At 39.5% G+C, this 24,897-nt stretch overlaps 2 protein-coding genes across 2 annotated transcripts in view; both read right to left on the bottom strand.

Annotated features, from left to right (window-relative positions):
• Positions 1-8,960: 8,960 nt before the first annotated feature.
• The window catches only part of CGA (glycoprotein hormones, alpha polypeptide), a 31,531-nt gene continuing 15,594 nt past the window's right edge, over positions 8,961-24,897 (bottom strand). Inside the window, exons 2-4 of the mRNA XM_055534664.1 lie at positions 11,207-11,313; positions 9,932-10,116; positions 8,961-9,302 (exon numbers count right to left, since the gene is read on the bottom strand). Coding sequence (XP_055390639.1) covers positions 9,225-9,302; positions 9,932-10,116; positions 11,207-11,313 — 370 coding nt within the window. The 3' untranslated portion in view covers positions 8,961-9,224. The remainder of the gene's footprint in view (positions 9,303-9,931; positions 10,117-11,206; positions 11,314-24,897) is intronic.
• Positions 14,725-20,779, bottom strand: LOC129619522 (bone morphogenetic protein 15-like). Its single transcript, XM_055534722.1, has 2 exons — positions 20,705-20,779; positions 14,725-15,456 (listed from the first exon to the last, which is right to left on the bottom strand). Exons 1-2 carry the CDS (start codon positions 20,777-20,779, stop codon positions 14,725-14,727), a joined length of 807 nt encoding a protein of 268 aa, XP_055390697.1.

Genomic DNA, 24,897 nt, shown 5'->3' with positions numbered 1-24,897 from the left:
TACTTCCGTTTCATTAACTATACCAAAGCCTTTGACTGTGTGGATCACAACAAACTGTGGAAAATTCTTCAAGAGATGGAAATACCACACCATCTTACTTGCCTCCTATACACAGGTCTGGAGAAGGCAATGGCAACCCACTCCAGTACTCTTGCCTGGAAAATCCCATGGACGGAGGGGCCTGGTGGGCTGCAGTCCGTGGGGTCGCTAGGAGTCAGACACGACTGAGCGACTTCACTTTCACTTTTCACTTTCCTGCATTGGAGAAGGAAGTGGCAACCCACTCCAGTGTTCTTGCCTGGAGAATCCCAGGGACGGGGGAGCCTGGTGGGCTGCCATCTAAGGGGTCGCACAAAGTCGGACACGACTGAAGCGACTTAGCAGCAGCAGCATACACAGGTCAAGAAACAACAGTTAGAATCGGACATGGAATAATGGACTGGTTCCAAATTGGGAAAGGAGTACATCAAGCCTGTGTATTGTCACCCTGCTTATTTAACTTATATGCAGAGTACATCACGCAAAATGCTGGGCTGGATGAAGTGCAAGCTGTAATGAATATTTCTGGGAGAAATATCAATAGCCTCAGATATGCAGATGACACCACCATTACAGCAGAAAGCGAAGAGGAACTAAACAGCCTCTTGATGAATGTGAAAGAGGAGAGTAAAAAAGCTGGATTAAAACTCAGCATTCAAAAAACAAAGATCATGGCATCTGGTCCATCACTTCATGGCAAATAGATGGGGAAACAATGGAAACGCTGACAGACTTTATTTTCTTGGGCTCCAAAATCACGTGGATGGTGACTGCAGCCATGAAATAATTAAAATATGCTTGCTCCTTGGAAGGAAAGCTATGACATACCTAACAACATATTAAAAGGCAGAGACATCACTTTGCCAACAAAGGTCTGTATAGTCAAAGCTATGGTTTTTCCAGCCGTCATGTACAGATGCAAGAGCTGAACCATAAAGAAGGCTGAGTGCCAAAGAATTGATGCTTTTGAACTGCAGTGTTGGAGAAGAGTCCTAAGAGTCCCTTGGACTGCAAGGTCAAACAAGTCAACCCTAAAGGAAGTCAAGCCTGAATGTTCACTGGAAGGTCTAATATTGCAGCTGAAGCTCCAATGGTTTGGCCACCTGATGCGAAGAGCCAACTCATTAGAAAAGACCCTGATGCTGGGAAAGACTGAGGGCAGGAGAAGAGGGCAACAGAGGATGAGATGGTTGGATGGTATCACCGACTCAATGGACATGAGTTTGAGCAAGCTCCAGGAGATGGTGAAGGACAAGGAAGCCTGGCATGCTGCAGTGCATGAGGTCACAAAGAGTCGGACATGAGTGAGTGACTGAACAACAACAACCACATCATCAATCCAAGTGTCTGCCAGGCATCCACATGCCCTTCCCACTTCCTGCATTTTGTCCAAGCTGGGGTGCATTTCTGTGTCAAGCTCAGATTTCCTTTCTTCCTCAGGAGCTGTCTTTTCCTTTCTTCCTCAGGAGCTGTCTTGGGCAAACTGCTACTTTTACTCTGCCTCCCTGTTGCCCTCCATTTCCTAGTCCAACCACTAATGCTGGCTTTTTCTAATTATCTCCCAACATGAATGGCAATTGAGAAAAAGGTGTGTAGAAGGAAATTTGCACATCCTGAAATTCTACTTACTGTCAGTTTAGCTGAAAATCAATTACCATTCACAGGCAATTTACAACTGAATACGTGACTATATTTCAAACACACTTTCTGATCAAGAGCATCTGGAGAAAATTGATACATTTTTTGTGCTTTGCAGTTTACTATCCTTCATTTTTAAAACATTCCATTAATGAAAATGGCTTTAAAAAGACAAAATCTCTCCTTTGAAAACCCTCTTAGAAACTTTTGTTCACCTGTCAAGTTTTTGGCTGCTTCTTCAGAGTGTCCTACCTGACCCCCATTTTCCTCACTCTCTCCCCAAGACCTCAGCTTTCAAGTCTTTCAGACGAGTAAGGCCTGGGAGTCAAGTTCAGTAGGAAAATACTTTTCTGAATATGTATTTTCCGGGGGGCAAAAAAGGAATTTATTTAAAACATCCAACAGTTCCTTTTTATGTCTCCTGTTTTGAAGTTGCATGCAATAATTAACTTTTCTCTTCAATTCAAGGAAACTCAGACCCAGCTTCAGTTCTTCATGAAAACAGCAGTGTTTAATATTTACAATTCCATGTGCTACGTAGTTTTGAAGAGGAGAATATGGAAATCCTACTTGGCTTTCAGAACAGAGAAATTTCTTCGTGTTTATCCTAATTAAGTTCAAAAAGAAAGTTCCTGGAGGAGATGTTGAGTGAGTCAAGAGGAGAAAGAAAGGTGAAGTTGAAGTTCACACTTCAAGATAGAACATCAATGGACAAGTTACAATTACAATTCAAATTTCAATTGTTTTTAGTATGATGGCTTCTTACCCTGGGCAAACCCCCAAGAGAGTTGTCATATTCAGTATCCATGGAGAAATGAGTCCTTTGTTGGTAAAGCAAAAATATCATCCTTTGAGAAAACAATGGAATTTAAAAGAAGCTACCCAAAGTTAGAGATGGGGAAACCCAGAATTCCATGCATCCCCAGTTCTTGTGCAGCTGAAGCTTTTTGTGCCTCATTTTATCTAATTGTCAGGTGGAGATGGTGCCTTGACTTTTGGTACATGAAGGGCTGAGTGAGACTCATTGAGGTATCATCTCAGGGCTTTCTGAGAAAGTAAAGGTGCCATACTAATGGCAGGTAGTTTGGTGTTGATTAACTTTTCACCAAATAAGCAGACCTCTCTAGACCTATTGGGGCTTCCCTGGTGGCTCAGACAGTAAAGAATCTGCCTGTAATGTGGGAGACCTGGGTTCGATCCCAGGGTTGGGAAGATCCCCTGGAGAAGGGCATAGTAACCCACTCCAGTATTCTTGCCTGGAGAATCCCCATGGACAGGGAATTCTGGTGGGCTATAGTCCAGGAGGTTGCAAAGAGTCGGACACGACTGAGTGACTAAGCACAGCACAGCACAGCTGGACCTCTCTTGAGGTTTGTGTTCCTAACCAACCTCTTCATGCCAGTTTCGAAGGATTCTTTAGTTTTACCTTCCTGTTGGACCAGATTATGTTCAGTTCTTCTAGTTTCCCCAGAGATGATAAGAGCAAAAGAAAACAATTTGGGGCAGTATTTTCTCAAGAAGTTTCTGAGCAGTATAAGGATAATGAAGACATCAACATTTGGAATTGTAGATGTCAACTGAGATTCTTGCCAATGTAAGACATTATCTCTATAAAATGTAACAAGTCATAACAGGATGATGAGATTGTGCGCAGAGCTGCCATGTAAGACTGCACAGTGTATGCACTGCACAGAGGTGCCCAGCAAGGGGATAAGGACTGCCTGACATCCACTCTTCTATGCCATTTATGTATGAAGTCATTTACTCAAGATGCTCTGCTTGGGTACATAGCTGGAGTTACATACACCTCAAGGATCACAGCAACATTGTTTACAGTAAGCAAGACATAGAAGCAAACTAAATAAATCCATTGACAGATGAATGGATGAAGAAGAAGATATGGTATATATATACAATGGAAATTACTCAGCCATAAAAAAACAATGAAATAATGCCATTTGTGGCAACATAGATGGACCTAGAGATTACCATGCTAAGTGAACTCAAAGACAAATATCATATGATATCAGTTAAATGTGAAATCTTTAAAAATGATACAAATGAACTTATTTACAAAAAATAAATAGTCTCATAGACATAGAAAGCGTACAGTTACCAAAGGGGAAAGGGGTTAGGGGATACATTAGGAGTTTGGCATTAACATATACACACTACTCTATATAAAATAGATAACCAACAAGGACTGACTGTATACCACAGGGAACTAAAAACTCAATACTCTGTAATAACATATGAGGGGAAAGATTCTGAAGAAGAATATATATTTTATTTATATATGTACAACACTGAATCACTTTGCTATACACCTGAAAATAACACATGATAAATCAACTATATTTCAATTTCTAAAAATGCTCTGCCTGCCCAGAGAGGCATTCTTTTCATTCATGCAAAGACTTTATGTAGACTAGAGGTCTTGACTACAGATGATTGCTTAGATTCTGATCGTGGTTAGAGGACGAAGTAGGAGCAAGTAGAATTATGGCTTTTTCTCTCTTCTTTAATCCAGTTCAGCCACATCTGAGGCCACAGACTCCTCCAGCAGTGCTTCTCACCTCTCCTGCCTCCCTCTTACACGTTTTTTAAAAAGCTGTTGGCTGCACAGGGTCTTCATTGCTGCATGCAGGCTTTCTCTAGTCATGGCGAGCAGGACCTACTGTACGCTTCAGTGCCCAGGCTACTCATTACAGGGGCTTCTCTTGTTGCAGCGCACAGGCTCCAGGAGCACGGGCTTCCATAGTTGCAGCTCATGGGATTAGTTGCTCCATGGCATGTGGAATTTTCCCAGACCAGGGATTGAACCCTGCATTGGCAAGCAGATTCTTTTCCACTGCACCACCAGGGAAGTCCCTCTTACATATTGTTCCTCGCTCAACTTTTTCCATGCTTCTTGTTCTTCCCTTCCATCTATCCTTTGCTGTCCCACCTTTATCTGCCCTTTTCCCTCACTCTCAGGAGACAGACAGGAGCCATCTCTGTTTTATAGGCCTCTTCCTTGAGCCCCAGTCCACAGTGACAGCCCTGTAATCACAGCAGAGTTTCTGCTGCTGCTGCTAAGTCTCGTCAGTCGTGTCCGACTCTGCGTGACCCCATAGATGGCAGCCCACCAGGCTCCTCCGTCCCTGGTTCTACTCATTGTCAATTCTCCACACAACCACAAAGTAGTAGACGTCTTGCTTCTTTGTTTCATCCTTTGATTGTCCTGCCCAACACCCCTCCCCTTCTCCCCCAACCCCCCCTCCCCTGATAATTAGATCCAGGGCCCGCAGCGCAGACAGACCTGGTCCTGTTTCCGTCATCTTGTTATTGGCGTTAACTGTCAGCTGTGTTGCCTCAGTCAGATGTGTTGTCACTTAAGAGGGGGTGGTGCCTGGGATCTCATGTTTTAACCATAAGAAAAGAAACTCAAAACAGGAGAATTTGGGGCAACTCTCTGGCTGAGGTGAATCTTGGAGAGGTTTGCTTGAAAGAAGCACCCCTCAAACGTGATCATTCTTCCCTTCATACGACTTTTAAGCACTTTTCAGATGGGCTTGAAACAAGATTTCCAGTCTCCTTACCTGCCTCTCGGCCTCCTCGCTACTTCTCCATCTGAGATAATCAACTTTTCTCTAGAGGGCTCATACCACAGCTTTCTAATTGACTGTCCCCTGCTGGGAAAGATTGAAGGCAGGAGGAGAAGGGGACGACAGAGGACAAGATGGCTGGATGACATCACTGACTCAATGGATATGATTTTGAGCAAGCTCCGGGAGATGCTGAAGGACGAGGAAGCCTTGTGTGCTGCAGTCCATGAAGAGTTGGACTGCAAAGAGTGGGACACAACTGAGCAACTGAAAAACAACAAAGACATCACAGCCCACTTTCTTAGCCAGGCTGGGCCAGAATCTATCCTAGGTGGTCCAGCATCTTTCCTTCCTCACACCCTCACACCCTCCGGAGCAATCCTACCCACCCCTGTGGTTTTGATACCCCTGACCACGGGCGACCCTCAAAGCTACTCCTCCTGGCTGGAGGTCTTTCCTAAGCTCTGTCTAGCGCTGTTCATGCTGCCTATTAGACATGCCTACCCAGTACCCTTTGGACACCTCAACTCCGCATGTCCCAATCTGAACTGTCATTTCCCCCCTCTGTGGCCACACAGACCTTTTTTATTTCCCAGTTTAGGGAACAGTCATCAGTGATCCAAGAAGTCAGGAGAGTTGGACTACAAAGAGTTGGACACAACTGAGCAACTGAAAAACAACAAAGACATCGCAGCCCACTTTCTTAGCCAGTCTGGGCCACAATCATCTCTTCATTTTCTCCTAATTTCTCCCAATTCTGTCCCCACCTCTTACCCTCACCCTCCCTGCCAGTAGGCCACCACCACCTCCTGCTGAGACAGTTTGATGAAGGACCAGACTCAAGATCCTGTGACCAGTCTCTCACCTTCTCAAATCACTGTTTACTTGCTGCCAGAATGAGTTTTCTAAAGTGCAAAGTGGGACCTATTATTATTCCTTTAACAGCACTTCTCAAACTCCTCCACTTAAGTAGGCCTAATGCAAGAAGAGTGAACCAGACCCCAGGAGGTTTGGGAAAGGTCAAAAGAGCACAGTCCAGAAGGCCCCACCCACAATGTGAAGTTTCTTTTCAAGTCCCACTTTTTAAACTCATTGCGTCAATTTTGCATTCTACTCTATAACATCTCTGTTTTTGTTTTGAAATTAAAATAACATGTCCCCAAATCTTCAAGCAAAATTGATCTTTAGAAAGGTGGATGTTTAATCCTATGGCTGCCAGAACTTTCAAGCCCCCTAGTTTGAGAAGCATGGGTCCGAGCTGGAACGTCCATTTCTTTGCATTTTATTTGCATGACTCGACTACAGGTGTCCATTTGTCTCTGCAGCTCCAGCCCTCCATCCAGCTCCGTGAAGTCCAGGCACTCTGAACTGCTTGTCATTCTGTGACCAGCACACTGGTTCGCATCTCAGGACGTTTACCTGTGTCCTGTTTACATATTCTGTTTCCTCAAACCAGACCAAACCCTTCCCCCATCTATCTGCTTATCCTCTAGATTTCAACTCAAGTATCACCTTTCCTGTGAAGCTCTCCATGATGAACTCCACTAGAGACTGAGTTAACTATCCCTCACTGAATGCCCCAAAATCCATACCTTTCCCATAGCATCGTCTCACTTCATCTTTATTTTTAATTTATTTTTATTTGTAGAATAACTGCTTTACAGTATTGTGTTGGTTTCTGCCGTACATCAACATGAATCAGCCATAGGTATGTATATGCCCTCTCCTTCTTGAACCTTCCTCCCACCCCTCTAGGTTGTCACAGAGCACCTGATTTGCATATTGTGCATGCTTGCTGCAAGCTCAGTTGCTTCAGTTGAGTCCGACACTGCGACCCTATGTGACTCTATGGACCATAGCACACCAGTCTCCTCTGTCCATGGAATTCTCCAGGCAAGAATCCTGGAGTGAGTTGCCATGCCCTCCTCCAGGGGCTCTTCCTGACACAAAGATAGGACCCACATCTCTTAATGTCTCCTGTATTGGCAGGCAGGTTCTTTACCACTCGAGCCCCTGGGAAGCCCGATTTGTGTCTCACTTGATCTTAATTCTTTGCTATGTCTCTCCTCCCTGACTGTGGATTGTTTCAGGGCAGTCTGTATCTTATTGTAGTGCTCTCCAGGGTAGATTTGGCTGCCCTGAATGGCCATGGGGATGTCCAGTTCCTCTCTCATTACTCAGTCCATCCCCTCTGTCCAATAGGATGACCCCCAGGTGGACAGGAGCTCTCCAGTCAATGGTGGATCCCTAGCTTTCTTCTCCTGCTCTATCCTCCAAACAAGCTCTGAAGACCTGATACATGTAGATTCTCAGTGAATATCAGTTAAATGTTTGAATGAAGCCATGAGCAGCACCATGGTTTTCTTAAGCTGCATTCTGTTTTCTCAATCTTACCTTCCAGAGAATCCTGATATCTCTGAATTTCCAACATCTAACCACAGGCCAGCACTTACTGGACATCAAATAAATGTGTAATAAATAAGCAAATGAATAAGCTAATGTGTGTGCATTTCAGTGTTTCTTTAAAAGTACATGCACTCAGTTTAATTTTTCATCCTAACACCTGGTGTTTTTACCAACCTGTTAGAAATTGATTTTTCACTCGGAAATGGGATCTTGACAAACTGGTGATGAATGAATTTTTTTTTTAAATCTTATCTGTAACCAGTGTGATATTTAAAAAAAAAAATTCTGGCTCCTTTAGGAATTGAACTTTTGGGTGGCTTTGATCTTTACCATAGCTAATATAATTTAGTGGGTAAAAACCATGGTCTATCTCTGCTTATAAGTATAAATGCACAATAAATGTGGTTTTGAAGCAGGGCACTCCTCCTAAGCATTTGGACAGAGCTAAGTGCAAGTACTTGGTCCTCCTCCAAGTCCACAGTGAGCACTCAGTGAATTCTTTGTTCATAACTTGCTCATTCCCTTCTGGATGTAAATTTGGAATGTTAGAGGATGTTATCCTTACCTTAGCCACTATTTGATTATAACCTGGCTGCCAGGAACTACGGTCAGGCATAAGCCAGCAGAAAGCAACTTTAGATGATTTTGGCTTTACCAAACCTTAGAACAGTGATCTTCCTTTTTTTAAAAAATAATTTTCAGTAAAAAAGTTTGTGACCAAACATCCCCAATATCCACATATGTATTTATTTATAAATTTTGTACACCCAAGACTATATGTAAATAAATGAATGAGCAGGTTAAGTAATGTGTGCGCATTTCAGTGTTTCTTTCAAGGTACATGCACTCACTTTAATTTTTCACCCTGCCATCTGCTGTGTTTACCAACCCGTTAGAAATTGGTTTTTCACTTTGAAATGGAATCTTGACAAATTGGTGATGAATGAAGTTTTTTTAAAGCCTTATCTGTTATCAGTTCTATTTTTTAATGTATCTGTACTTCTATAAAACTCACCCAAATGGGCATCTAAAGACAATGTGCAAATGAATAGAAATAGAAGTTATGTTTTCTTCCTTCACCCCAGTGGACTGTCTCATGAGTAGCCCACTGTCTGAGGGGCTCACAGCTTGCTCTGCAAGGCTTGGTTAGAATAAGATTCTCCAGTATTAGGCCATTGACTACATGGGAAGCCACCTCACCCACTGGCTCACTCCCTTCCGTTAATCCTATCAAAAGTAACTGGCTTGAAACTTTTCAGAAAAAATTAGAATTCAGTGATAGAGTGATGATTTAAAAGACTTTATTTCCAGTGGAACCAGCTTTTTATGGTCATGCTAAATGCCATATTTCATTCCAAATGAAAAGATCAAGACTGCTGATTATATTGTAGGATAAGGAGAAAAGCAATAAAGCTGCAGTATATTCTCAAAGCAGGTTAAAAATGGTATGGCAAGGAAAAGGAGGGTTTTATCTCACAAAGCCATAGACACTGGACAAATTAATTTTCCTTTTGAGCAAATCAGCCATCATCAACAAAGCTCACTGCAAAATATTTAAGATTTGTGATAATAACAAGTACTGCAGTGGCACTCGGTGTGGTTCTCCACTCTGACATTTCCCATCACTGTGGCCTAAACGGAAGGGAAAAAAAAGATAGATGATAGGTAGATGCAGATGGATACATAGGTAGGCTAGCAAAATTGAAAACTGTTCAGTAAAATACTCTCTAGCCAGCTGAACTGAATAAATGCTTGCTATATGGGACTTCTGTGCTGGTCCAGTGGCTAGGTCTCTAGCTCTCAGTGCAGGGGACCCAGGTTCCATCCCTGGTCAGAGAACTAGATCCCGCCTGCCACAACTAAAGATCCCACATACTGAGTGCTACAACTAAGACCCTGTGCAGCCAAACAAATAAATAAGCACTTTAAAAAACAGATGCTTGTTATATTTGCATAGTCTCCTTTTCAGCTGATATTTTCATTCCAAAAGCTTAGATTTGCACTGTAGAAGTATTTTATGTTTTCTCCCAACCTGCCCCTTATCACCTCTGTTCACTGTCTTCATTCTGGATAGATCCAGCCTCTGCCCACAAGGTTGCTGACTGTCTTGGTTAAAGCAGACAAGTTCAGCCCTTCGCTCTACAAATGTCCATTGAAGGACTGGTCACTAGCTACCTCTGGCGTGAAGCCCATGGATGTGCTGTGAGGACATTTCTCTGGTTGAACTGTTAGAAAGTTTCTGGGGCCCTTTAGGTCCTCACCTTGGTAAATGCTTTGGCCACACAGCATGTGGCTTCCGAGGTGATGTTCTTGGGGACCAACATTGTCTTCTTAGACCTCGCTGGAGTGGGGTATGCCCTGGAGAAGCAGCATCCCATGCACTGATAGATTGGAGCATCTGGCTTGGAGAAGTATTTGTTTTCTTTTAGCTTGCATTCAGGACAGCCTATCACCAAAAAAACAAATTTAAAAAGAGAGAGAGAGAAAGAAAAAAAAAAAGAAAGAAAAAGGCAAAGAGTAAAGTAATCCAAAAAGAATTTTTTTAAAAAAACTGTGAATGATTCCTTATTATTGGACAACAAATATTCTTTTTTTCTATTGGAAGTTAAAATAAATAAATACTTTTTGGTTGTATGTTCATCTTCATACACAATATCTGTTTGTCCTGACTACAGTTATTTTCATTGGAAAATAATTTTTGCAGCTAGGAAGTATGGGACAGCTCAGTAGTAGAAGATTCTTTAAGAATGACTTCTCACTTTCAGTGCTGGTAGTATGTCTATAGGTAGTGCAAGGCTTGACAGATGAAAACACCATGCTCACCCAAAAGAAGAATTTTGCCCAGAGGCAAAATATTTTGCACTTTAGAATCTACTATTTCTTTCCCCCATAGAAACTCCAAATACTGACAGAAGAAAACTTGTCAGAATTAAGAAAGCTTGGTGAGTAGGACAGCCTGCTACTAGATCTGGCATCTGCACTTGGGAACAGAGGTTAAAATATTACCACTTGTCTAGAGAAAAACCATCACCAATAGTAGCTCACAGTTTCATAGCAGATGGGGTGGTATCAGCTACTATATGAGATTTTTCAAAAAATTTACTGCATAAAGTGGTTTTGTTTTCTAACTTGTTAACTGATACGAAAATTCATCTACAAAGGCAATGTTAAAATAATTCAAAATCTTCTGGGAGAAATGTAAAAAAAAAAAAAAAAAAACAACAACCCAACAAGCTAAACTGCATAAGGAGCATTTTTTGCTTGTAAAACTCAGATAAAGAGTAATCAGGAATCTATTTCAGATGGAAATGTACAAGCTGCTATTTAAATGGACATGTAAGATATCATTTTCACTGTACATTTTTTGGAACCTAATTTAATTTTATGTTCACAATCCAGAAGTGTCTCGATATATACCCAATGGCAAAGATTTATCACATTTGAAAAGGAGGTAGAAATGTAATTAATGGAGTTATTGATGTACATTTAGAAATGTGTGCTTTCTTGTTACTGCAAACCCAAGTTTGGTCACATACCCTGCATTGTAAACTCTCCATCAGGAAAGGAATGGAGAATTTGCAGAAAAAGAGACAAAATGGCCAGAATGACAGCTGCATATTTTCTGTAGTAATCCATGGCTCTTCTGCAAAACAGACATAGGAAAAAAAAGTTACTATAAAATTGGCTTAACAGGCATAACAACAACCAGTAGTTTTAACATTGCTGCAACTAAGTCATCAATGTCTTGACCCCTTGGCCTCCAGCTCCCAATACACTTTAAAGCCATGTATAAAAAAGCAATTTCTCTTTAGGAAAGAAGTAGAGAATTGACTCTTCTCATTTCTTATATCAACCAGTATAACCAGGCCTAATGATAACAATAAGAAATTCTGTTTCCAAAATCTTAACATCCTGTTAAGAATCTTTAATTACCTTATTTATAAAATATGAAACTTCAATAGATAATATCTAAGGATATCTATATGATGGATGGATGGATGGATAAATAGACAAGCTTAAATATGATTTATAAAATAAACAGTACTTGAGCCCATCCTTCCCAGTTCCATGTGGGAGAACAGAAGGAAATGACAATGCCTCTCTTGTTTTTTATTCACTGGGAGTAGCTGAGTTGTAAGGCTAGTTATGAATTGCAAAGTAAATGCTAATCTAACAATGTGGCAAGAATAGACAGCAGGTAGTATTAATCAAAGTTTTCCTAAATGCACTTCCTGACTTATTTATACCTGTAGTACAGCTTTACCTAAGCATTCTGAATGCATGAGATCATGTTAAGTAAGGTCAGCTGAATGATTGATCATATCCAGATATTGACTGCATTTAAAAATTGGGTTTTATCTCTACATGTTTCATAAAAATCTCATGTAAGATAAAAGGGGCAGATGTTTATCCCTGTTTATTTAAAGAGCTTATGTTCAAACCATGAAAGATAAGAGACAGAGAATCAATTACCTATGAAAAGACAATTCAGAACACTTAAAGAATTAACACCAATTTAACAGAATCACTTTTATAAAATGGAAGAGGGAACAGTTCCCAACTCAGTTTATGAGTCCAGGATTACCCTGACACAAAAGCCAGATATACAGAACAAAGAAAGAAAACAAGAGATTGGTACATCTTATGAAATTTTTTTTTTAATATTTTTTATTTTATTTTATTTTTAAACCTGAAACACTGTATTAGTTTTGCCAAACATCAAAACGAATCCGCCACAGGTATACATGTGCTCCCCATCCTGAACCCTCCTCCCTCCTCCCTCCCCACACCATCCCTCTGGGTCGTCCCAGTGCACCAGCCCCAAGTATCCAGTATCGTGCATTGAACCTGGACTGGCAACTCGTTTCATGCATGATATTACACATGTTTCAATGCCATTCTCCCAAATCTTCCCACCCTCTCCCTCTCCCACAGAGTCCATAAGACTGTTCTATACATCAGTGTCTCTTTTGCTGTCTCATACACAGGGTTATTGTTACCATCTTTCTAAATTCCATATATATGCGTTAGTATACTGTATTGGTGTTTTTCTTTCTGGCTTACTTCACTCTGTATAATAGGCTCCAGTTTCATCCACCTCATTAGAACTGATTCAAATGTATTCTTTTTAATGGCTGAGTAGTACTCCATTGTGTATATGTACCACACCTTTCTTATCCATTCATCTGCTGATGGACATCTAGGTTGCTTCCATGTCCTGGCTATTATAAACAGTGCTGCGATGAACATTGGGGTACACGTGTCTCTTTCCCTTCTGGTTTCCTCAGTGTGTATGCCCAGCAGTGGGATTGCTGGATCATAAGGCAGGTCTATTTTCAGTTTTTTAAGGAATCTCCACACTGTTCTCCATAGTGGCTGTACTAGTTTGCATTCCCACCAACAGTGTAAGAGGGTCCCCTTTTCTCCACACCCTCTCCAGCATTTATTGCTTGTAGACTTTTGGATTGCAGCCATTCTGACTGGTGTGAAATGGTACCTCATAGTGGTTTTGATTTGCATTTCTCTGATAATGAGTGATGTTGAGCATCTTTTCATGTGTTTGTTAGCCATCTGGATGTCTTCTTTGGAGAAATGTCTATTTAGTTCTTTGGCCCATTTTTTGATTGGGTCATTTATTTTTCTGGAGTTGAGCTGTAGGAGTCGCTTGTATATTCTCGAGATTAGTTGTTTGTCAGTTGCTTCATTTGCTATTATCTTCTCCCATTCTGAAGGCTGTCTTTTCACCTTGCTAATAGTTTCCTTTGATGTGCAGAAGCTTTTAAGGTTAATTAGGTCCCATTTGTTTATTTTTGCTTTTATTTCCAATATTCTGGGAGGTGGGTCATAGAGGATCCTGCTGTGATGTATGTCAGAGAGTGTTTTGCCTATGTTCTCCTCTAGGAGTTTTATAGTTTCTGGTCTTACATTGAGATCTTTAATCCATTTTGAGTTTATTTTTGTGTATGGTGTTAGAAAGTGTTCTAGTTTCATTCTTTTACAAGTGGTTGACCAGATTTCCCAGCACCACTTGTTAAAGAGATTGTCTTTAATCCATTGTATATTCTTGCCTCCTTTGTCAAAGATAAGGTGTCCATATATGCGTGGATTTATCTCTGGGCTTTCTATTTTGTTCCATTGATCTATATTTCTGTCTTTGTGCCAGTACCATACTGTCTTGATAACTGTGGCTTTGTAGTAGAGCCTGAAGTCAGGTAGGTTGATTCCTCCAGTTCCATTCTTCTTTCTCAAGATCGCTTTGGCTATTCGAGGTTTTTTGTATTTCCATACAAATTGTGAAATTATTTGTTCTAGCTCTGTGAAGAATACTGTTGGTAGCTTGATAGGGATTGCATTGAATCTATAAATTGCTTTGGGTAGTATACTCATTTTCACTATATTGATTCTTCCAATCCATGAACATGGTATATTTCTCCAACTATTAGTGTCCTCTTTGATTTCTTTCACCAGTGTTTTATAGTTTTCTATATATAGGTCTTTAGTTTCTTTAGGTAGATATATTCCTAAGTATTTAATTCTTTCCGTTGCAATGGTGAATGGAATTGTTTCCTTAATTTCTCTTTCTGTTTTCTCATTATTAGTGTATAGGAATGCAAGGGATTTCTGTGTGTTGATTTTATATCCTGCGACTTTACTATAGTCATTGATTAGTTCTAGTAATTTTCTGGTGGAGTCTTTAGGGTTTTCTATGTAGAGGATCATGTCATCTGCAAATAGTGAGAGTTTTACTTCTTCGTTTCCAATTTGGATTCCTTTTATTTCTTTTTCTGCTCTGATTGCTGTGGCCAAAACTTCCAAAACTATGTTGAATAGTAATGGTGAAAGTGGGCACCCTTGTCTTGTTCCTGACTTTAGAGGAAATGCTTTCAATTTTTCACCATTGAGGATAATGTTTGCTGTGGGTTTGTCATATATAGCTTTTATTATGTTGAGGTATGTTCCTTCTATTCCTGCTTTCTGGAGAGTTTTGATCATAAATGGATGTTGAATTTTGTGAAAGGCTTTCTCTGCATCTATTGTTGTTTTCTTTTTTTTTTCAATATAAAAAATAAAAGCAGGACTGGGCAATCATACCCTCATACTCCTTGTACAAGATACTCCCATTTGCCTCAATCAGAAGGATGCTAATGGGAACATACTTATAAGGGACACAGGAAGGCTGAGGGACACTCTGATCCACCAGCTCATTGACAAGGTTCTGGATGATGGCATGATTGGGAGAATTGAGACCATAGTGTAGTACCCGAGGACATACTCCCTTACAGTAGTTTGGGGTATAGAGATGGGGAGCGATGATCCAGTGATCCCAGCCCAGCTGCTGGAAGCTGACTTGAAAAGGGTGGAGGGAACACTGGTTACTTTCAGGCCCGTCATGCTCCCTGGAGGGGCCAGGAACTTCAGATGCAATACTGCCTGCTTGACGAGCCCTCCTCAAGAGAAGAGAAGGGTCTTTTTCTGTAAACTCTTTCAGGCCTTTAGGGAGAGGTTTGGTCTTCTGAACACTCTGAGTGTCATTGAAATACAGTAACAAGAAGACAGTGTCCAATGATGAAGTGCCATGCCACCAGAACTCACGAACCTCACTACCTCTTGGCTGCTGACACACGAAGCGGAGTCGTAGAACCCTGTGCCCCTTGTGATTCCAGAGCTTTTGCCCAACATGTTCCATGATATCCATCTCTGTCCAAGCTTTGGGCAACAGGGAAGGCTTTGTGGAGCCTCTTTCTGAAGAAGGAAAGTGATTGGTTGGGTTTTTCTGGACCCAGGGCTCCACAAAAAAAAAAGATATTTTTTTTATCTCATGATATTTAGATGGGAAAATCCTAAGAAAAATAATAGCAAACTGAATACAGTAATGTATAAGAAAAATTATTCAACACAACCAACTGGAAATAATTTGCAATAGTGAAGACCAGTTCAATATTTGAAAATCACTTAATTGTAATCCACCATATCAAAAGAATAAAGAAAAGAACCATATGATTATACCAATTGACACAGGAAAGCATTTGACAAAATCCAATACTCTTTCACAACAAACACTCTCAGAAAACAAGAACCAAAACAGTTTTCTCAACTTGATAAAGACTTGATAAAGAGCATTTATAAAAACCTACAGATAATATCATACTTAATGTAAAAAACCTAATGCTTTCCTCTTAAGCTCAGAAGCATGATGAGGATGTCCATTCTCGTTACTCTTATTCAATATAGTACTAGACATTCTAGCCAGCGCATAAACACAAATTTAAAAGGAAGAAGTAAAACTGTCCCTATTTATAGATGATATGATCATCTACATTTAAAAAAACAAAACAAGGAACCTACAAAAAAGGTCCTGGAATTAATTAGTGAGTTCAGCAACAAGATTGAATGACAAGAACAACATACAAAAATCAACTACATGTCTATATACCAAAAACAATAATGAGGAAACAAATTAAAACACAATACTATTTATACTCACTCCAAAGAAAATAAAATACTTAAGTATAAATCTAATGAAATATGAACAAGACTTGTATGCTGAAAATTACAAAGTATCGATGAAGTAAATCAAAGAAGACCTAAATAAATGGAGAGACAAATCATGTTCATGGATTGGAAGACTCAACATAGTAAAGATGTCAGTTCTCTTCAAACTGATCTCTATGTTTAATGAAATGTCTATCAAAATCCTGGCACAGCTTTTGTAGACACAGAGAAGTTTATGATTACTGAACGGCGAAGGATCTAGAATAGCTAAAACAATTTTAGAAACAAAGTGGGAGGAACCAGACTCCCTGGTTAAGTGTTAAGTCTTACTATATTATAATATAAATATAGTAATCAAAATAGCATGATATTAGCAGAAGGATAGATACTAGACCAATGGAACACAATAGAGAACCAAAATATAGACTCTACACAAATATGTCCAGTTGGCTTTTGACAAAGATGTCAGAGCAATTTAACTGATGGGTTCAACTTTTCCAATAATGGCTGCTATAACAATTGGACATCCACAGGCAAAACAAACACAAAAACAGAACATATAAACATATAAAACAAACACCTCAGTGTAAATCTCACATCTTATATGAAAATTAATTCCCTGGAGTAGGGGGAGGAAGGCTCAAGAGGGAAGGAATGTATGTATACTTGTAGCTGATTCATGTTCTTGGACAGCAGAAACCAACACAAAATTGTAAAGCAATTATCCTCCAATTAAAAATAATTTTTTTCAAAAAGTTAAAAAAGGAAAGAGAAAACTAATTCAAAATGAGCCATCCATTTAACTGTAAAATGTGATATTATAAAATTATTAAGAAAAAATTGATGGGGGCAGGGTCTAGGTGAAGAGTTTTTATAGTCAAAAAAAATTAATAAAAAGAAAATTGATATATTGGACCTCATCTAAATTATGAGTTAATTCTTAAAGAGGATGAAACTACAAGATACAGACTTGGAGAAAACATTTGCAAGCTGCATATCTAACAAAGGACTAGCATTTGGAATATATAAAGAACTCTCAAAAGTCAGTAGAAAAAAAAATCCAATTGGAAAATGGGCATTGCCCTGGAAAAGATATATAGAACCCAGGGATTGAACCCAGGTCTCCCACATTGCTGGCAGATTCTTTACCAGCTGAGCCACCAGGGAAGCCCAAGAATACTGGAGTGGGTAGCCTATCCCTTCTCCAGTGGATCTTCCCAACTCAGGAATCGAACCAGAGTCTCCTGCATTGCAGGTGGATTCTTTACCAGCTGAGCTACTAGAGAAGCCCATATAGAAGGCAAATAAACACATTTAAAATATTCTACATCAACCACTAGGGACATGTGAATTAAAACCACCATGAGATATTACATACCTAACAGATAAAATTAAAATAACACCAAATGGATGCAGAGAAACAGGATAATTCAAACTTTGCTGGTGGAAATATAAAATGGTACAAGCTCTGAGGAAAATAGTTTGGAAGTTTCTTATAAAACCGAACATGTACTTACCATACCGTGTAGCCCAACAGTTACACTTGGGCATTTGTCTCAGAGAAATGAAAACTATGTTCAAGTAAAATTTGTACACAGAAGTTCAGAGCAGCTTTACTTATAAAAGCCCCAAACTGGAAATGATCCAGATGCCCTCCGGTGGATGGAGATGAATAGTTGGTTGTGCAAACAATGGTACCTCCATACCAGAGAACGTGGTGTAGCAGCAAAAAGGAACACATTATTGATAGACATACAACTTGGATGAATCTCAAGGGTATCATGCTGAGTGAAGGCTGCATACTGTATGATTCCATTTATATAACACTTATGAAATAATAAAATTATAGAGATGGAGAATAGATTAGCAGTTTTGAGAAGTTAGTATTGGAGAGGGAGTTGATGGGAGTAAATAAGTGTGGCAATCCACTCCAGTACTATTACCTGGAAAATCCCATGGACAGAGGAGCATGGTAGGCTACAGTCCATGGGGTCACAGAGTCGGACATGACTGAGCAACTGCACTTTCACTTTCATACACAGATAGCATCAGGGAGCCTGTGGCGATGGAAGAGTTCTCTATCTTGATTGTGATATGGATACACTAAAATATACTCATGGTGAAACTGAAGAGAAATACACACAATACTAATGAAATCCAGATAAACTCTGTGTGTTGTACCAATGTCAATTTCCTGGTTTTCCCTTTGTACTATAGTTATGGAGGGTATTATCACTGGGTTTGTTGTGTGTGTGTTCAGTGCTCAATTGTGTCCGACGCTTTGAGACCCCATGGACCTGCCAGGCTCCTCTGTCAGTGGGATTTGTCAGGCAAGTATACTGGAGTGGGTTGCCATTTCCTCCTCCAGAAGATCTCCCCAACCCAGGGATAAAACCTTCTCTCCTGTGTCTCCTGCATTGAAAGGCAGATTCTTTACCCACTGAGCCACCTGGGAAGTGCTCCTGGGGGAATTAGCTAAAGAGTACTCAGGACTTCCCCAAGTATTTTTTTGCAACTTCCTCTAAATCTATAATTTATCAAAACCAAAAGTTTCTTAAAAAAAAAAAAAAAGAAAAAAGACTTTTCAGAATGAGTTAAAATTTCATGTGATTCAAAACCTGTGGTTATTTTTCATGTGGACTGCCATAATAAGACCATGTTTTTGCCAGATGTTTATATAAACCCATACCTTTTATAAGAATAATTTGTCAGACAGCAGAACTAACAGTTTATAAAACAGAAAGCAGACTATGTACATATTGGTAAGGCTAAAACATATGTATGTCATTATTTCTACCTGATCTATATACTTATGCCTAGTATTTAGGGGTTTTATTTATCTTCATCCATGATTAACACTGAATAAATATTGTCCTAAGTCAGTGGCTCTCAACAAGTGATCTGAGAATCCTTAAGAGTTTTAGTGGGTCTGGGAGGTCAAAATTATTTTCACAATACCAAGATGTTGTTTGGGTTTTTCCCACTTACTCCCTCACAAGTGTTCAGGGAAATATTCTAGAGGCTATATAATATATGGTATTGTAACAGACTGAATAAAGAAGCACGTGAGAATGTAACTGTATTCTATTAGCTCAGTGCTGTTTAAATGTTTGCTTAAAGGTAAAACAATTTCATTCTTCCCACTGGCTTTTTTGTTTTGGAAACTGTCATTTTTTAATAAATATATTTTATCTATGTTGACATGTTTTTTAAGTTGTTTTAAAATGAACAAATATTTTAAAACTCATAACATAATTTCTAAATCAAAGGCTATTAATAAATATAATTTCATTAAAAAATTATTTGAGCTCTTCAATAATTTTTAAGATCATAAACTGTTTCTAAGATTCAAAAGTTTGAGAACAACTTCTTAAGTGATATACAAAGTCACAGGGAAAATATCAGAATTGCAATGGGTTTCCTTTTTAAACTAGTATCATTTTCATGCTTTGATATTGCAGCTCATATATTATGAAAATTCAGCATTATGCAGTGAACAATTATATCAGAATTAATTCAGAGAGAAGCATTTATAACAAGATGGCAGAAAGTGAGAGCACAAAGCTGCTGCACATTTTAGGATTTGCTTTATGCTGAGGGGAAGATTTAAAAAGCAGAACCAAGTCACCATAGCTTTAGCTTTTAATAACAGAAATGGCTTTGTCTTTATTTTAAAAAGAGATGAGACTAACCAAGCAAAAAGGGATTAACTCTCAAATTCTAGGTGTTTCTGAAAACATTTTAACAAACATTTTCATCAGTCTAATCACCCTTAGGTCTTTCTGTTTGGGAAGAAAAACATTAAGATCCAGGACAGGAACAATAATTATGTTAAGCTGAGATTTATGCGATTTTGCAAAAAATGCTTGATCTAAATCAGATATACTAATCTCAGCCTCTCCGTATTCTGAGTGAGGACACTGCAGGCATCACAGACTTTAGACATCCAACACCGCAGTCCATCTCAACATCCACTCAACAGGCCCTCCCCTCCTGCCACCTGCCCCATCAAAGTAACATGAGGCCAAGGAAATGTGTGTTCAACTTGACCTGTAAGGCCTTTCTCCCGTTTCTCAGCCCACCCACCTCAGACTTAGTTTAAGGAGCTGCCAGCCACCAGCGTGACTACCTCAAAGGCAGAATAAATAACTCTCCACTGCGTTTACCTATAACTTTGCTTATAATTTTTAGCTAAAGTTCCACAATCTGTCCTGAATACTAGCCAGTTATGTACGTTTGTCTTTCCATCCATGTAAAGCTTCTTAAGGGTAAAAATGGTGACCCCTAACCCACCCCTTCCTAGCACGAGGCCTAGAGCAGATGCAGTTTGTGCGCATGCATGCTAAGTCGCTTCAGTCCTGTTCAATTTTTTTGTGAACCCATGGACTGTAGCCTGCCAGGCTCCTCTGTCCATGGGATTCTCCAGGCAAGAATACTGGAATGGGTTGCCATGCCTTCCTCCAGAGGATCTTCCCAACCCAGGGATCAAACTCGCATCTCTTATGTCTCCTACACTGGCAGGCAGGTTCTTTACCACTCACGCCAACTGGGAAGCCCCACTGGGACTTTAGGTCAGTAATAATATCAATCAAAACTTGCTTGTGGAGAGCTGTCATTCATACTGAGGAACAAGATAACTCTTGAATGACAACTTAAAATAAATGTTTAATTAAATAAAATATTTTCAGATAATAAATTCATTAGAAACAATGTATTCTCATTTGGCTATAAAATTTGTAGCTGGCTAATATATGAATGTGTAAGTGTTAAATATGCTGCAGGTAGGAGTCACTTTATGCAATGATATATTAAAAAACATTAAGATCCAGGGCAGGAACAATAATTAGGTTCAGCTGGGATTTATGCAATTTTGCAAAACATGCTTGATCTAAATTAAATATACTAATCTCTGAAGTGACTTACACGCCTGCATGCATTTTGGGGGCTATTTTTGAAAAGTTAACCTGCCATAGCTGTGAAAACTTAGGGACAATGAACAGAAAGGCTTCTCCTTGCAGCTCCTCCACTCTATTTTTATCAGAAAAAAAAGTGTCTATGAAGTAAGGTGCCAAGATTGAGAAATCTATCATCCTAGTCTATCTATCCTATTATTAAAAGGCTTCAAGGCAAATTAAATGTACATAGATACATACATATTACATATGTATATTTATATATGTATATTTATATATGTATATGCCTGTATGTGTATATTTATATATGTATATTTACATATGTAATATGTATGTGGATGTGTGTGGATATGTTTGTACATGCATGTATGTACATGAACACATATATATGTACATTACATATAGAAAAGATTGTTTCAAGATGACAAGTCTTTGGTTCAATGTGACATCCTGCCCTTTGTTTATCTGCGAAGATGGTGTCATTTCTCCCCCCACAGCCAGAGAGTGAGGTTTTCAATTTTTCTAAAGGTGGTGATAGATGGGGTGACTCATCCATACTCTTCATACCAGGAGGCGCAACTGATTCATAGCACACTTTTGAGATGACTGGTTAGGTGTAGAGGCATAATTCTTTGTTAACAAAACAGACTAAATCTAACTGATTTCTAGAGGGTTAACCTAAGGTTTCACCTCATTAGCCCCATCTAGCCCAGCTAACAACCAAGAAGAAGAAAAGTAGGCTGCCTTCAGTGAAGGATCACTAATGAAAGGGACCCTTGAAAGAAAAGCCTTTAATCCCCAGCACACTGCCTGGCATGTGATAGGTATTCAAGACATGTTTGTTAAACTGAAGAGAGGTCTGTAAGTTTCAACATCTTGCCTGGCAAGTGCATGCACGTGTAGTCATTTCAGTTGTGTCTGACCCTTTGTGACTCTATGGCTATAGCTCCTCTGTCTATGGGATTCTCCAGGCAAGAATATTGCAGTGGGTTGCCATGCCCTCCTCCAGGGGAATCTTCCTGATGCAAGGATCAAACCCGCTTCTTTTATGTCTCCTGCATTGACAGGTGGGTTCTTTAACACTAGCACCACCTGTGTCTGGAACAGCGAATAACAATAGTTCAGCCTTGATGAAAGATCTGAAGGTGGACAGTCGGAGGGGTAAGTGTTCAGCATCCTTCATCCTTTATCCCACCAACTTCCAGGGAGTGGATCCCTGAATATTCTCACCTCTACCTCTTATCAATTGACCACCACTGTCTCTTGCTGGATGGCTTGGTCAGTGCTCAGGAAACTCAGCTGGAGTAGCCTTGACTACTCATTTTCTTTCTTCATGTGCTCTAGTTTCAGTAAGTGGTTTTTCACCCTGTTCTTGTAACATATTTTGAATCCCAGGTCCAGCAGTGTGTGTATTCTACGATCCCACGCTCCAGCCCCAAATCCTCCAAGTAGACATTGAACTTGCTCCTAGGCCCCAAAGTGACCTTGAGACCCAGCAGTGCATTCACTGATGGTCAAAGGATGGCTGAGAGGTTGGGGGGATGGAATGAGGAGAAACTGGTTAATACTCCTAAGATCTGTCTCAAATCCCCTCAACCATTCTTTGATATAATTAATATTTTCTCTAATATATGAAAATCTGAGTTTTGGATGATTTGACAGTTCAACATTGTGAAACACAAGATTTAAGGTCCAAGTTGAACCTTTGAAAGATTTAAAGACTGAGTAAGTACCTGCTACATACCAGGCACTGGGCCAAGTATGAGTGACACAAATATGAGTAAGTTTCCTGCTCTCTGACCCAGATACAAAGGTGAATAACTATGAATTAGAGTGGTGAATGCTGCAGTAAAAGCATTTGTAGATGTTGAAACATTTGATAGGCTGGGGGCAGGAAAATGGAGAGGTGAAAAGCTAATGAGAATAAAGAACACATGCTTCATGGGGACAAAAGCCATGAAAGTAGTAAATAGATATTTTACCATTTTGACATTTGTTCTGGAGCTTCATGTATTCAGCAGTCCTCATAATTTCCCCAGTCTAATTACAGGGGTTGCAAATACTATGGTCACAAACTGCTCCAGCATCCAGAGGAAAGTCAGTGAAGTCATAGAGTTCTGCGACCGTATCTGGGATGGGATTTCTGTTGATCAATTACTTAACAGTGCTTTGTGGCTTTGCAAAATTCTAAAAGGGACTCAACTTATTTTCCACATGAAATGAAGAGAAAGAGCGAAAAAAAAGGGGAGGTCTCAGAGACAAGAGACATATAAAGTACAACTTGTACAACTATACTTTGCAAACAAAATAAACCAAAACAAACAAAAAAAAAACAGGGGTTTCCATAAAAACAAGGAGAACAAAAGATGGCCTTTAAATATTTTTTTAAAAAAAGGAAAAGAACAGGCAGTATTTAGAAGGGAATTGAAATGCTCATAGAATTATAAAAATTTCAATTCCTTTATGATCATTCTTGTAACAGTCATATTTTGAGAAGCTTCTTTTCTTTATTTTTTGTATTATACTCTCCTTATCTTTTATCCCCTCAGTCCTGAAGCCCCCTCCCATCTGCCACCTCATCCCACCCCTCTAGGTGGTCACAGAGCACTGAGTTGAGCTGTGTCACACAGTAAATTCCCACTTGCCATCTATGCTACATACAGTAATGTGTATACATATGGCCATTCTGACTGGTGTGAGGTGATACTTCATTGTAGATCTGATTTGCATTTCTCTAATAACGAGCAATGTTGAGCATCTTTTCATGTGTTTGTTGGCCATCTGTATGTGAGAAGCTTCTTTTCTTAACTGACTAAATTTAAGGGGTCTAAAATAAGATGTACACGTTCTACTTTAATTGTTATATTAAGGCACTTTAGACTGTTGTCATAATTATGTAATTAAAATCTTAGCTCTACCATTACCCTTCTGGCTTTTCTAGCACATAAGCATTTTTTAACTTTTCTACAAACTAAATCGCAAGAAACTTAGATAGGACAAATTCTATGCATCATAAAAATACTGTTTTAAATGAGAAATTCAAATATTTGTTGTTTAAAAATACTCATTTTTTTTTAAATTCAACATTATTGCAGTTAAAAATGCTATCAGGAACAAAATATTGAATAGTGTCAACTTATCACACAGAAAGGTAAAACATCCAGAAGCCAGAACAGTTTTACACCGAGCACTATTGTAGCAATATAAGAATCTTCCTTGTAACTTTTAAAATTTGTGAAAACATTTTTAATGTTTATTTGAGCTATTTTCATGCATTTGGCATACCAACTATGATTTCCATTTAAAAGCACTAAGTTATACAAACATTGCCCTAAAGTTTCTCAACTGTGATATGGACCTGAGATTGTAGATTTCAGCACCTTACTTTATAAGCATTATTTTTCTATGATAAAAACAGAACAGAACTGCAAAAAGCAGTTCCCTTATCATTTATTGCCCCTAAGTTTCCCCTGCTATGGCAAGTGTACTTCCCAAGATATGGACACAAAAATATTTCTCGGTCTACATTCACTCTGCAGTATGACCTTGCTACTTTCACATCAAAAAGTGGTGTGTCTGTCTTTGTATCCCACTGCTCTAGGTGGGCTCTGTGACTACTGACACCGAGAGAATCAGGCAGCTGTGAGAGAGCCCCTTACACCAGTACAACACTGGGCCAGTCCTGGGAGTAGCCCTGCACTGACCTGGCAGTTCCTGCTTCCTGGGTCTTAGAAGCCAGCTGCCGTGTAAGAAGTGCTACTGCTCTGAGACCACCACACTGTGAGAAGGCTATGAGCCACGCGGACCAGCCCTGGAGAATG

Source organism: Bubalus kerabau, chromosome 9 (assembly GCF_029407905.1).
Source record: "Bubalus kerabau isolate K-KA32 ecotype Philippines breed swamp buffalo chromosome 9, PCC_UOA_SB_1v2, whole genome shotgun sequence".
Lineage (NCBI taxonomy): Eukaryota > Metazoa > Chordata > Mammalia > Artiodactyla > Bovidae > Bubalus > Bubalus kerabau.
This window is presented reverse-complemented; position numbering and strand designations above follow the sequence as displayed.